Genomic DNA, 14745 nt, shown 5'->3' with positions numbered 1-14745 from the left:
TTTTTCGACGCCCAAAGACGGATACCACCTACGTTTTTTGAACGCTATTTCATTTTCCATCCGTAAACGGTTTTCCCTCTGGCCCCATTTAAAATGAATCCAGCCACAACCTGTGATCCTCTGGGCGCTTCTTTGACTTGAGCAGCCTGAAGGTCTGTCTGTTTGTTTTTCTTCAGGAAACGCATTTCTCGGTCCTGTCTTCTTCCCAGTGAAAGTCTAGGAAGAACTGGTTCCTCCTTCCTCTAGGGCTTTCCATCCGTGGGTACTCTCGTGGGACCCGAGAAGACGCCGGACGCCGAGCGCAGCTCTGCAGGTGTGCAGCCTGAGCCTCCCACTACGACTACCCTTTGGCCACCCCAGCCCGCGCAGGCGCGCTTTCCTTCCCCCGCCAGCCCCGCCCTCACTGCACCTGCCAGGTCACAAACCTCCGCCCACCCACTCCTACTGCTCCTGGCCGCCCGAGCCTGCCCCTCTTTGATTGGCCGAGGGCCCCCTGGAGAGCGTCCAATCAGCAGCCATTCTGGGCGACCTATTCGCGCTCCTCCCGCCCCGCCGGCCTCGCGGGCTCCCAGCTTCTTTGTGACTGGTGCTCGCAGCGGTCAGTCAGCGGTGTGAGCCCCCCCCCGGAGGGCGGGGCCGTCTCAGGTGCCGCGGCGCGGGCCGGACGCGGTGGGCGAGGGGGCGGCCGCGCGGCGACGTCGGCGGCGTGAGGCTTCGCGCGTGAGCGGCGCGGGCGCCGGGCCTGAGTGCCGAGCTCCGTGGGCGGGCCGCTCAGGTCGTTGACGCGGGGCCGGGCGGAGGCGCGTCCGTCGCCGGGAGCTCGACGCCGAGGTTCTCAGACCATGGAGGACCCGCAGCCGCTGCCACAGCCCGAGCTACCGCTGTGCGACAGCCTCATCATCTGGGTGAGTGGGGCTCGGCGCTGGCCGGCGGGGCGGGCTGAGACCTCCCGCTGCCGCGGACACCTGCCCCGCAGCCGGCCCGTCCGAGATCTGGCGCTCTCCCCAGCCCCAGCGCCCCGCCGCGCACAGGTGGCTAGGAGGCGCCGGCCACCTCGGTCCCCACGGTGCCGTCCCCGTGGGCCCACACAGCGACCAGGGTATAGGCACCGCTTAAGACAGATGACCAAACTGTTCTTGACATGGGAGCCCCCCCTCCCCCTTTTTATTCTCTGCCTCCTCTTCCCTTCTTCCTACCCTTTCGGTTTTTTTTTTTTTAATTTTATATTAGTTTATTTACTTTACATCCCGAGGGTGCCCAGTCCTCCCAATCCCCCTTCCCCCTCACTCTTCCTCCTTCCCCCTTCTCCTCCCCCCTCAAAAAAAAGGGGAGCCCCCTCTTCCGGGATCAACCCTCCCCAGAACATCAAGTCACATCAGGACTGCCCACAACTTCATCTCCTGAGGCCAGGCCAGGCAGCCCTGCCAGGGGGAAATTGTTCCAAAAGCAGGCAATAGATGTCCATGTTAGAACCGGCCTTCCCTCCACTCGCCTGGCGCCCATATGAAGACCAAGCCGCCCGTCGGCAACATGTCTGCAGGGGTCCTCGGTCCAGATCTTGCATGCTCCTTAGTTGATGTCCCCTTTCATTTTTAAAGTAGAAAAACAATTAGCCATTTGTTGTTGTTTATACTTGATCCATGTGCAGGATTTATTAGCGAAGACTTGACAAGACTGCACTAGTATTCCAGTCAGCAAAATGGTTTCTAACCTGTTGAAATTGCCTAGCTATGACAGAACCAACATCCAGGCGTGATTCCCAGCCCTGTATTGTGCTGGGATAATACTTGATGCCCTACAAACTGCTCTTGGTGGCTCTCAGTGCTCACCCCGGTTGTATAGGTGTGTGGAGAGCAGTCTATCTGATTGGGGGTGTAAGTAGACTGGATGAGGATTACATCCTTCCAGAGATTGCCTAGCCGTCTCCTAATGCCAGCAAATCCAAAGGACGGATGGGAAAGATCTTTGTGAGTGCTTGAAATTCCAAGTAACCTCTGCACGTTGGACTTAAATAACATGTTTTAAGTAGAATGCCAGGAGTTAGGATTTCAGAGTGTTAAAGCACTTAGCTCATTGTCAAACTGCATGTTACTTAAGTTACTATTTAGGTGCAGATAGTCTATTTAAGATTGTCAGGAAAGAAGGCAGTATTACTTTTAGTAATCTGCTTTGTTTAAAAACAAATGGCTAATCATAGGGTTGTGTAGGTCTCCAGTTTTGTCCTCCGATCTTCTAACTGAAATGGTAAACTGGGTTCTTTATGATGTCACTTACTTCCTTGACATGAAATCACATGAAATACAAGATTTTCTTAAACTGTACTCCAATATTTCTAAATGTTATGACTGTGTACATTTGTAAAACAGTATTTTTTTTTTTAACTTTCTGCTCTGTGCTAGGCTCTCTAGGAATCAGTTTAACTAGCAGAGCTGTGTATAATTACAACAGAAGGCAAAGTTCCCCAAGATCTGAAAAAATAGGAACCAGATAAGGATTCACAGACAGCAGAGGGCAGTGGGTTAGCAGGTGGTAATTGGCTCCTGCAGCATTCTCTGAGGCTGCTGTGCACCGGAGGAAATGGAATGACTGACAGACTGTTACTGGGTCTGGTTAGGCTACAGCTGCAGCATTCTTCCCTACACTGGCTAGCTTGATAATAGTGAGTAAAGCTGATAGTTCTAATTTTTCTTAGGAAGCTTCATCAATACTCACTTAGCTTTACTTGGAACCGAATCTTGGTTTTCAGGCATAGGACCACCTGCTTATTTTGGGGTCTGCCTGTAAACCCTGTTCCTTCTAACTCTTCTAGAGCATTGTTCTATTTTTTCTTTTTTCTTTTTGCTGCTTCTGCTGCCCACCTCTCAATTTAAGGAGGGATCCCTGCAAGTGCTCTACCAACAGAGCTGTATCTTCAGCCTCTTTTTAACTTAAGTCAAGACAATGTCTAAGCTACTCCGGTTAGCCATGGTGGGCTGACAGGCCTTGGACTTGTGATTCTTTTTCTACCTCCCAAGCACCTGGAATTGCGGACTTGTGCCAAAAGACTGCTACTTTTAGCAGTGTTCTATTAGCTATTTCCTTTATATGCTTATGCTTACTTAAATCTTTTACTACTTTATAATAAATTAATTTTTTATTAATTACAATTTATTCATTTTAATAAAGTTTTTATTTTTATATATTAATTACAGTTTATTCATTTTGTATCCCAGCTGTAGCCCCCTTCCTCATTTCCCTCCCCATCCCACTCTCCCTCCCTAATTTCCTCCTATGCTCCTCTCCAAGTCCAGTGATTTAGGAGGTCCTCCTTCCCTTATATCTGGCCCTAGCCTATCGAGTCTGATCAGGACTGGTTGCATTGTCCTCCCCTGTAGCCTGGCAAGGCTGCTCTCCCCTCAGTGGGAGGTGATCAAAGAGCCAGCCACTGAGTTCATGTCAGAGACAGTCCCTGTTCCCCTTATTAGGGAACCCACTTGGATACTGAGCTGCCATGGGCTTTATCTGTGCAGGGGTTCTAGGTAATCTCTATGAATGATCCTTGGTTGGACTATCAGTCTCAGAAAAGACCCCTGTGCCCAGACTTTCTTGGTTCTGTTGCTCTCCTTGTGGAGCTCCTGTCCCCTCCAGGTCTTTCATCAACCCCATCTTTCCTAAGATTCCCTGCACTCTGCCCAAAGTTTGGTTATGAGTCTCAGCATCTGCTTTAATACCCTGCTAGGTAGAGTCTTTAAGAGGCCCTCTGTGGTAGGTTTCTGTCCTGTTCTCTGTTTTCTCCCTCTTCCGATGTCCATCTCATTTGCCTTTCAGAACAAGGGTCCTCCTTCTGGCTTAGCTTCTTTAGGTGTACAGATTTTTGTTGTGTTTATCCTGTGTTATATGTCTAATATCCACTTATAGTGAGTATATACCATGTGTGTCTTTCTGCTTCTTGGATACCTCACTCAGGATGATCTTTTCTAGTTCCCACCATTTGCCTGCAACTTTCATGATTTCCTTGTTTTCAATTGCTGAGTAGTATTCCATTGTGTACCACAATTTCTGTATCCATTCCTCACCTGAGGGGCATCTGGGTTGTTTCCAGCTTCTGGCTATTACAAATTAAGCTACTACAAACATGGTTGAGCAAATGTCCTTGTTGTACACTTGAGCATATTTTGGATATAAGTATAGGAGTGGTATTATAGTTGGATCTTGAGGTAACACTATTCCCAATTTTCTTAGAAAGTGCTAGATTGATTTCCAAAATGGTTGTACAAGTTTACATTCCAACCAGCAATGGAGGAGGGTTTCCCTTTCTTCCCAGCCTCTCCAGCATGTGTTGTCAGTTGATCTTGTCATTTTTTATCTTAACCATTCCGATGGGTGTAAGGTAAAATCTCAGGATTGTTTTGACTTGCATTTCCCTGATGACTAAAGATGTTGAGCATTTCTTTAAGTGTTTCTCTGCCATTCAATCCTCTATTGAGAATTCTCTGTTTAGCTCTGTAATCTAATTTTTTAATTAGATTACTTGATTTGTTTCTTTTTAACTTCTTCAGTTCTTTATATAGTCTGGATATTAGCCCTCTATCAGATACCTCTATCAGGTTGGTGGAGATTATTTCCCAATCTGTAGGCTGTCAGTTTGTTCTGATTACAGTGTCCTTTGCATTACAGAAGATTTTCAGTTTCATGATTTATTGATTGTTGATCTTAGAGCCTGTGCAGTTGGTGTTCTGTTCAGGAAATTGTCTCCTGTGCCAATGAATTCAAAACTCTTCCCCACTTTTTCTTCTGAAAGATTTAGTGTGTCTGGTTCTATGTTGAGGTCTTTGATCCACTTGGAATTTAGTTTTGTGCAGGGTGATAAATATGGATTTATTTGCATTTTTCTACATGTAGACATCCAGTTAGACCAGCACCATTTGTTGAAGATGCTGTCTTTTTTCCATTGTTTGGTTTTGGCTTCTTTATAAAAAAATCAAATGTATGTGGATTTATTTCTGGGTCTTCTAATTGATTCCATTGATCCACTATTCTGTTTCTATGCTAGTACCATGCAGTTTTTATTACTATTGCTCTATAGTACAGCTTGAGATCTGGGATGGAGATACCTTCAGATGATCTGTTTTTTACAGGATCGTTTTGGCAATTCTGTTTTGTTGTTGTTTTTCCATATGAAGTTGAGAATTTTTCTTTCAAGGTCTGTAAAGAATTGTGTTGGTATTTGGTGGGAATTGCATGGAATCTGTAGATTGCTTTTGGCAGGCTCGCCATTTTCACTGTTAATTCTACTGATCCATGTGCATGGGAGATCTTTTTGTCTTCTGATATCTTCTTCAGTTTCTTTCTTCAGAGACTTGCAGTTTGTTTGTTTTTTTTCCAAACAGGTCTTTCACTTGCTTGGTTAGAGTCACACGAAGGTATTTTATGTTATTAGTGGCTATTGTGAAAGTGTAGTTTCCCTAATTTCTTTCTTGGTCCTTTTGTCATTTTTATACAGGAGGGCTACTGATTTTTCTTGAGTTAATTTTGTATCCAGCCCCTTTCCTGAAGGTGTTTATCAGCTGAAGGAGTTCTCTGGTTGAATTTTTGGTGTCACTCTTATATTATCATATCATCAGCAAATAGTAATAGTTTGACTTCTTCCTTTCTGATTTGTATCCCCTTGATCTTCTTTAATTGTCTTATTGCTTTAACTAGGACTTCAAGTACTTTGTTGAAGAGATGCGGAGAGCGTGGGCAGCCTTGCCTTGTCTCTGAGTTCAGTCGATTGATTTACGTTTCTCTCCATTTACTTCAGTGTTGGCTATAAGCTTGCTGTATATTGCCTTTACTGTGTTCAGGTATGTGCCTTGTATCCTTGATCTCTTTAACATTAATGGGTGCTGGATTTTGTCAAATGCTTTTTCGTCATCTAAGGAGATGATCATGTGGTTTTTCTCCTTCAGTTTGTTTATATGGTGGATTACATTGATGGATTTCCGTATATTGAACCACCCCTGCATGCCTGGGATGAAGCCTACTTGGTCATGGTGGATGATATCTTTGATGTGTTCTTGGATTCTGTTTGCAAGTATATTATTGAGTATTTTTGCAGCAATGTTCGTAACAGAGATAGGTCTGAAATTCTTTTTTGTTGTTGTTGTTGGGTCTTTGTGTGGTTTAGGTATCAAGGTGACTGTGGCTTCATAGAATGAGTCTGGTAATGTTCTTTCTGTTTCTGTTTTGAGGGACAGTTTGAAGAGAATTGGAGTTAGCTCTTCTTTGAAGCTCTGGTAGAATTCTGTGCTGAAACCATCTGGCCCAGGCCTTTTTTTTGGAAGGCAGACTGTTGATGACTGCTTCCATTTCCTTAGGGGATATAGGACTGTTTAATCTATTTACCTGATCTTGATTTAATTTTGGTAAATGGACTCTATCAAGAAAATTACTCATTTCATTTTGCTTTTCAAATTTCGTGGCATATATGCTTTTGTAGTATGACCTAATGATTGTTTGGATTTTCTCAGTGTCTGTCATGTCCCCTTTTTCTCATTCTGCTGATTTGCATAGTTTCTCTATGCCTTTTATTTGGTTTGGCTAAGGGTTTGACTATCATGTTGATTTTTCAAGAACCAGCTCTTGGTTTCATTGATTTTTTTTCTTTTGGAATTGTTTTCTTTGTTTCTAATTCATTGATTTTAGCTCTGAGTTTGATTAATTTCAATCATCTACTCCTCCTCGGTGTGTGTTTCTTTTCTTTTTTTTTCCTAGGGCTTTTATGTGTGCTATTAAGTTGATTATGAGATGTCTCAAACTTTTTTTCTGGAGGCATTTAGTGCTATGAATTTTGCTCTTAGCACTGCTTTCATTGTGTCCCATTGATTTGAGTATGTTGTATCTTCATTTTCATTGAATTTTAGGAAGTCTCTAATTTCTTTTTTCATTTCTTCCTTGACCAAGCTGTCATTGAGTAGAGAGTTGTTTAGTTTCCATGTTTATGTCGGCTTTTTGTTTTTTCTGTTGTTATAGAGGTCTAGTTTTAGGCCATGGTGGTCTGATAGGATACAAGGGATTACTTCAATCTTCTTATATTTGTTGAGGCTTACTTTGTAACCAACTATATGGTCTATTTTGGAGAAGGTTCTGTGAGGTGGTGAAAAGGAGTTACACTCTTTTGAGTTTGGGTGAAAAGTTCTGTAAACATCTTTTAGGTCCATTTGATTTAGGACCTCTATAAGTGTAATTATTTAGCTTCTGTCCAGATGATCTGTTCCTTGGTGAGAGTGGGGTGTTGAAGGTCTCTCACTATTAAGGTGTTGGGATCGATGTGTGATTTAAGCTTTAATAGTGTTCCATTTACAAATGCTGGTGCTCTTGTATTTGGGGCATAGATGTTCAGGATTGTGATGTCCTGGTGGATTTTTCCTTTGATGAGAATGAAATGCCCCTCATCATCTTTTTTGATAAATTTTGGTTGAAAGTCTATTTTATTAGATATTAGGATAGCTACTTGTTTTCTGGGTCCATTTGGTTGAAAAATATTTTTCCAGTCCTTTACTCTGAGGTAGTGTTTATCTTTGTTGCAGAGATGTATTTCTTTGATTCAGCAGAATGTTGGATCCTGTTTCTGCAAACATTCTGTTAGTCTGTGTCTTTTTATTGGAGAGTTGAGCCCATTGATGTTGATAGAAAAAAAGTGACCAGTGAATACAAGTTCCTTTTATTGTGGAGTTGGTGGTGTTACTGTGTTCCTATGCTTGTTTTCTTTTAATTTTTTGTTACGAAGTTATCTATATCCTGTGTTTTCTTCCGAGTAGTTGATTTTGTTAGATTGTAATTTTCCTTCTAGTATCTTCTATTTGGCTGAGTTGCTGTGTAGATATTGCTTAAGTTTAGTTTTGTCATGGAATATTTTGTTTTCTCCATCTATGTTGATTGAAAGGTTTGCTGGGTATAGTAGTCCGGGTTGGCATCTGTGGTCTCTTAGAGTCTGCATGACATCTGCGCAGGCCCTTCTGGCTTTCATAGTTTTTGTTGAGAAGTCTATTGTGATTCTGGTAGTTTTACCTTTATATGTTACTTGGCCTTTTTTCTTTGCTGCTTTTAACATTTTTTCTTTGTTCTATAGATTTAGTATTTTGATTATTACGTGACACGAGGAGTTTCTTTTCTGGTCTAGTCTATTTGGTGTTCTGTGGCCTTTTGTTTGCTTATGGACATCTCTTTAAGTTAGGAAAATTTTTTTCAGTGATTTTCTGGAAAATATTTCCTGGACCTTGGAGCCTGGAATCTTCATTTTTGTCTGTTCCTAGTATTCTTAGATTTCGTCTTTTCATGGTGTCCTTGATTTCTTGGATGTTTTGTGTTTGGAACTTTTCCAATTTTACTTTTTCTTTTGAGAGATGTATCAGTTTCTGCAAGTGTACCTTCACCAGAGATTCTGTCTTCAATTCTCTTGTACTCTATTGGTGATGCTTACCTTTGTGGTTCCTGATCTTTTCTCCAAGTTCTCCAGCTCCAGGGTTTCCTCTGTTTGTGTTTTCTTCATTGATTCTAAATCTTTTTTCATGTCTGTTTGAATGTGGATTCCTGTCTTCCATGATGTACTCTATTTTATATTAATTTCCTCTCTATTTGCCTCTACTTGTGCCTCTACTTGTTTGGCTGTATTTGCCTGTATTTCTTTGAGAGCTTTGTTTTCTCTTTATGTTCCTCTAATAACTGGATAAGCATAGATTTGAAATAATTTTCCTGTGTTTCCGATAAATTGAAATATCCATTGATTTTTTTTTTTCTGGGTTGCTGGTGAAGCCATGATGGCCTGGTTTTTGTTCTCTGTGTGCTTATCCTGACCTCTAACCATCTGCTTATCCATACCCTTCGCTGTTTGTTTTTGGAGTCTGTACTTCAGACTGGATCCATCTGTCTTTGGTGTCTGGAGGATTCTTCAGAAGGATGAGAGAGCACCATCAGTTCCAGAGTGTGTGTTGGTGTTTCAGCTGTAGCTAAGGGAGGAGGTTGCAGGCACGTGTGTGCAAGCCTGGGGGTGTATGTGGACGTGTGCCTTGAAGGACAGGATGCTAGACGGCATAGATGCCTGCAAGGGTGGTGCTTAAGTGCAGGAGGGGCTGCTGATGCCTTTCGCGGGTGCAGTGAGCATGTGCAAGTTCCCTGAATCCCTCAATGGCCCTCAGGCCTGTCATACTGTCCTCCTGGTATTCAGATCTGTCTGGGCTTTAGGAATTGTTTGCCTGGACTTCACCGGGAGACCCATAGAACAGGGGCTTCAATGTTGAGATTGCTGTCCCAAGGATCCCTCTGTTGCCCAGAGCGGGGCATTGGGTGGAAGGGATCTGATGTCTCGCTGCTAGTGTGGAAGCACCCTGGATCTGGGGCTCTGCATGCACTCAGTTGAAGGCCCACTCATTTGCTTGTAGGCCTAATTAGAATGCACAGTGTCTGCCCCTGTTCTAGTCTCAGATTTGGGCCTGCAGGGGCAAAGGAAAGTGTAGGAGGTAAGTTAGCTCAGTGGTGTCCACTGTTTGTCTGCTGGGCAGGGAGACCCTTAGTTTGGCTATCTGCCTTTGCAGTCTCAGTCACTGAGCATGGCAGCTGCCGCCTGCCACAGCCTCAGACCTGGGAGGCCTGTACTGCTGCTACCTCTGCTGTATCAGTCACTGGTTGGGTCTTGCTTGGGGCAACCACTGCAGCCTCCTCCGAGCAGGGTGGCCCATGCTTGGGGCAAGGGGAAGTACAGGGGAGGTCGTCTCAGGCCCTGGAGAGTCCACAGGTGGCCTGAATCCAAACTGGCCCAGCTCATGGGGATGTCCCTCTTACCCAGAAAGCCTCCATATGGATATTCTGGCTTCAGCTGTTCCCCTACTCACCAATTTTGAAGTTTCAGATCCTGTGCCCCTCAGACATAGTGCATGCTGTTAACCGTCATCTTGGACTGGATCTTTTACTATTTTTAAAATAGAAGTCACCACTCTAGCTACTCCATATAGTGTTTTCTCTTTCCCAGTAATGTTTCAAAAACTACCCCTCACCTTTACAATTAGTTTCCATTCACTCATCAGTGCATTGCATTTGAATTTCTTTTCTTTAAGACTATCATTCTTATCAGTTTGGCAAATCTAGTAAGTCTATCATGTACCATTGTCACTCCTTTTGTGACTTGAGAATTTCCTCCATCTTGTATTTTAAGAACTTTGTTCATACTTGAAAATTTCTTTGCCAGTCATACAATAATTGGTCTTTCTAGATGTGTCTCAAGGTCAAAAACCTTTGTGCCCAGCATGCTTCATTTGATTTCATGTTTCTTAGAGAACTTGTGCTTTTAAATACACACACATTTATACAGAAGACATTGTATCTTCTATCCCCTCCACATAGAAATATTCTTTTTGCTGGTTTCCTTTCACCATTTAGGTGTTGCATCTGATATTGCCTTTCAGATTAGATTGTTCTACAACAGCCCTTCTAAACCTTTTTGTTACCCCCTTATCCTGTTTGGACTTGCTAACTGCTTTCTGTCATATCAATAGCATTTAATGATTTCTGAAATTATGTAGTAGTTTGCTGCTTGGCTGACTCTAACCTCTAAGAATGGTATTCCACCATTCTTAGAGGTCTAAACCATGTTGGTTTAGACTTGGTCCTGAATTTTTAGTTGTATCTTGGTTTCAAGGGGTAGAAACCATAGGGAATGAGTTCCAAACCCAGAGAGGAGCTACTAGTGCTAATCAATATACATGATCTCTTTTGGCTATAGCATAAAAGGAAGTGGTAGATGACAAACATTTGTCAGGGTTTTGTTTTTGTTTTTTTGACTCTCAATAAGTTCTCAAATATGCTAAGTTATTTTGTATTTGAGAAGAATTAGCCGAATTTATAAGATTGAAACTCAAAAAGTTACAATGGGGTCCAAATCACGAAGGTGAGAAGATGGTTGTAAGTAGGGCTGCTTTTTATACCAGGAATAGGTCTTACCAGAAGCAGAAATACCAAGAGAAGCTGGCTAGGTTTAGGGTGGCTCTTCTGGTAACTCTTTAAGAGTTAGATTTTATGATTTGGATGTCTCTTTTAAATAGTTTTTAAAATGTACTGCTATTTAGAAAATACAAGGTCAAAGAAAAAATAGAATAATTTACATAAGAGAAGGAATATATATAGTTTGGAGAGATGTTTTCAAATTTTATTCCAAGTTTTAATGTTGTGAAGTATTTTGTTTTTTTTTTTTTTTCCTTATTGCTTTTGAATTCAACTTTTACCAATAGAATAGGGTATTGGGACAAATTGTAATGATTCATTTTTTTTTCGCTATAACTTAAAAGGTTAAAGAAAGAATAAAAGCAAATATATGTGCAGTCTGAGAAAATAAATGGTCATATTATATTTTGAGATTTTTAATTTTTTTATGTATGTGAGTATATCTGTGCACATGCATGCTACATGCATGTCTAGCACCCAAGAGAGCCAGAAATGGGCATTATATCCCTTTCTTTACATTGGAGTTAAAAAGGTGCTTGTGAGCTACAATGTGGGTGTTAGGAACTGAACTCAGGTCCTCTAGAAGACCAGCCAGTGCTTCTTACACTGTCAGTCCCATTTGAAAAGATTTTTGTTCTTGGCTATAAAGCCTTTCAGTTTACCCAAGTGAAATTACATTCTCTCTTACCTATTCCTTTGCAGTTATTTTAAGAGAAGTTGATATTGCTTTAAACAGTATAAAGAGGCAACTCTTTTTTTTATATATATATATATATATATATATATATATATATATACACTTTGTGTATTTGTCTACAGTACTTTTTCAAGCTTCTTAAATTATTTTCAGTAATTGCATATGTGGAGATGGGACAACTTGAGGGGGCTTCTTTTCCATCTGAGTTCCAGGAATTGAACTCATGTCAAGTTTGATAACAAGTGATTTTTTTCTGCTGAGCTATCTTACTGACTCCTATCAGGATTGTTCTTCCTAATATTCTGAAATTGATCTTTTTAGTTTGTTTGTTTCTTTTTATTATCATTTATTACAATGTATTCAATTTGTTTCCCGGCTGTGGCACCCTCCCTCATCTCCTCCCATTCTTCCTCCCTCTTCTCCTCTCTATGCCCCTCCCCTAGTCTACTAATAGGGTAGGTCCTCCTCCCCTCTTATTTGACTGGTTGCATTGCCTTCCTCTGTGGCCTGACAAGGCTGCAGCCCTCAAGGGGAGATGATCAGAGAGCCTGCCACAGAGTTCATGCCGGAGAAAGAAAGCCCCTGCTCCCCTTACTAAGGAACCCCACCTGGAGACTAAGTCTGTGGCCTACATCTGAGTTGGGGTTTTATGTCCTCTCCATGCATTCTTGGTTGGGGTATCATTATCTTCAGGAACCCCAGGGCTCAGCCTTTTTTTCTTTTCTTTTTTTCTGCTCTCCTTTTGGAGTTCCTTTTCCCTCCACATATATCCCCCTTCTTTCATAAAATTCCATACGTTCTGCCCAAAGTTTGGCTATGAGTCTCAGCCCCTGCTTCGATACCTCTGAAATTGACCTTTTAAATACACTAATCATACCCACTTTATAAAACATTGATATCTCTTTAAGTTACAAATGCAAAGTTAATGTGTAAATAGAATATGTTGTCAAATGAAATCTGCAATGTTTTCCTCAACAATCAATAAATGGGACCTCGTGAAACTGGAAGCTTCCGTAACGCAAAATAAAGTGTCATCAGAACAAAACGACAGCCTATGGACTGGGGAAGGATCTTCACCAACCCCATATCTGACAGAGGATAATATCTAGAATATATAAAGAACTAAAGAAATTAAAAAGCAACAAATCAAGTAATGATTTAAAAATGTACCCAATTAAAAAATTGGGTACAGAGCTAAACAGAGAATTCTCTGTAGAGGAATATCGAATGGCAGAGAAACACTTAAAGAAATGCTCAACGTCCTTAGTCATCAGGGAAATGCAAATCAAAACGACCCTGAGATTTCACCTTACACCCATCTGAATGGTTAAGATCAAAAATTCAAGTGAGAACACATGCTGGAGAAAGGGGAATCCTCCATTGCTGATGGGAATGTAAACTTGTACAAACACTTTGCAAATCAATCTGGCGTTTTTTTCAGACAGTTACGAATAGTGCTACCTCAAGATCCAGCTATACCATTCCTAGGCATATATCAAAAAAACACTCAATTATACAACAAGAACATTTACTCAACCATGTTTGTAGCAGCTTAATTTGTAATAGCCAGAATCTGGAAACAATGCAGGTGGCCCTCAGTTGAGGAATGGATACAGAAATTGTGGTACGTTTACACAATGGAGTACTACTCAGCAATTAAAAACAAGGAAATCATGAAAGTTGCAGGCAAATGGTGGGAACTAGAAAAGATCATCCTGAGTGAGGTATCCAAGAAGCAGAAAGACACACATGGTATATACTCACTAGTAAGTGGATATTAGACATATAATATAGGATAAACATACTAAACTTTGTACACCTGGGGGGATCCAAGATGGCGGTGGCATCTGAGGGGCAAAGGATCTGAAACTCTAAAATTGGTGAGTGGAGAGGCAGCTGAACCCATAATGACAACATTGAGGCTTTTAAGGAGAAAAGGGACTAACCGTGAACTGAGACCATTTAGATTCACCCATGGAATCCTCCATGGACTTCTCCTGGGGGCTCAATCCCCAGGCAGTTCTCATTATCCACCTCCCTACTCCCTCTTTGGCAGAGGTGAAGGTGGTCTGCAGCGTCTGCCACAGAGCACAGTACCCGCCTGCAGTGCCAGCTGCTCCTAGCAAAGAAACCCCAGCTCAGGATCTGGGAAAGAGAATACATACCCCCCACCCGGACTCCCTTGGGACCGGCTGCCATAATCCTTCCCTGGCAGTGGTGAAGGCTATGGAGGTACCCTGCAGAGTCTGCCACAGAGCACAGTGTACTGCCCCCAGTGCCAGTGGCTCCTAGCACAGTGCTGGTGGACACTAAGATCTGTAGCTACAGCACCACTGAGCTGACTGTTATCCTAAATCTGCATTTGCCCCTGCAGGATCAAATTGGAGAGTAGAGAACAAGGGGAACCCCTATGCTTTCTGACTGGTCCTGCTAGAGTGAGTGCGCCTTCAAGTGTGTGCTTGCAGAGGCCCATATCTGGGGACCCTCTATGCAAGGAGCCAGACAACAGATCTCTACCACTAACACCCCTATTTTGGGCAACATAGGGATTCTTGGGACGGCATTCTCAACACTGAAGGCCCCTGCTCTGTGGGTCTCCAGGCAAACAATTCCTGGAGCCCAGAAAGATCTACATACCTTTGGCCTTAGGCCACTAAGTTAGTCAGGGAATCTGCACCTGTTCATTTCGCCAGCTAACAGCGCCTGGGAATAGCGCCAGTGTCACATTCCTCACTTAGGTACAGCTGAAACACCTATGCACACTCTCAAACCAGTGGACCTCTCTCATCTTCCTGAAAAACAGTCCAGAAACCAGAAAAAGATGGACCCAGTTTGAAGTACAGACTCTAGGAACAAACAGTGAAGGTTACAGTTAGGCAGATGGCCAGAGGCCAGCAAAAGAACACACTCAACAAAAATCATGACATCATAGCTTCACCAGCAACCCCCCAAATCAATAGACATTTCAATTTATCAGAAACACAAGAAAATGACTCTAAAACTATGCTTATCCAGTTGTTAGAGGCTCATAAAGAGGAAATGAACAAATTTCTCAGAGAAATAGCCACACAAGTAGAGGCAAATAAAGAGGA

The 14745-nt window shown here is 42.5% G+C and overlaps 1 protein-coding gene across 1 annotated transcript in view; it reads left to right on the top strand.

Moving 5' to 3' along the window:
* Positions 1-687: 687 nt before the first annotated feature.
* Hook1 (hook microtubule tethering protein 1) overlaps positions 688-14745 on the top strand; it is a 66847-nt gene continuing 52789 nt past the window's right edge. Inside the window, exon 1 of the mRNA XM_055618951.1 lies at positions 688-905. Within this exon, the coding sequence (XP_055474926.1) occupies positions 843-905 (63 nt within the window). The 5' untranslated portion in view covers positions 688-842. The remainder of the gene's footprint in view (positions 906-14745) is intronic.

This window comes from Psammomys obesus, unplaced genomic scaffold, assembly GCF_907164565.1.
Source record: "Psammomys obesus unplaced genomic scaffold, mPsaObe1.curated_primary_1811, whole genome shotgun sequence".
In the NCBI taxonomy this organism is placed as follows: domain Eukaryota; kingdom Metazoa; phylum Chordata; class Mammalia; order Rodentia; family Muridae; genus Psammomys; species Psammomys obesus.
The sequence above is the reverse complement of the archived record's forward strand: the minus strand, read 5'-3'. Positions and strand labels throughout refer to the sequence as shown.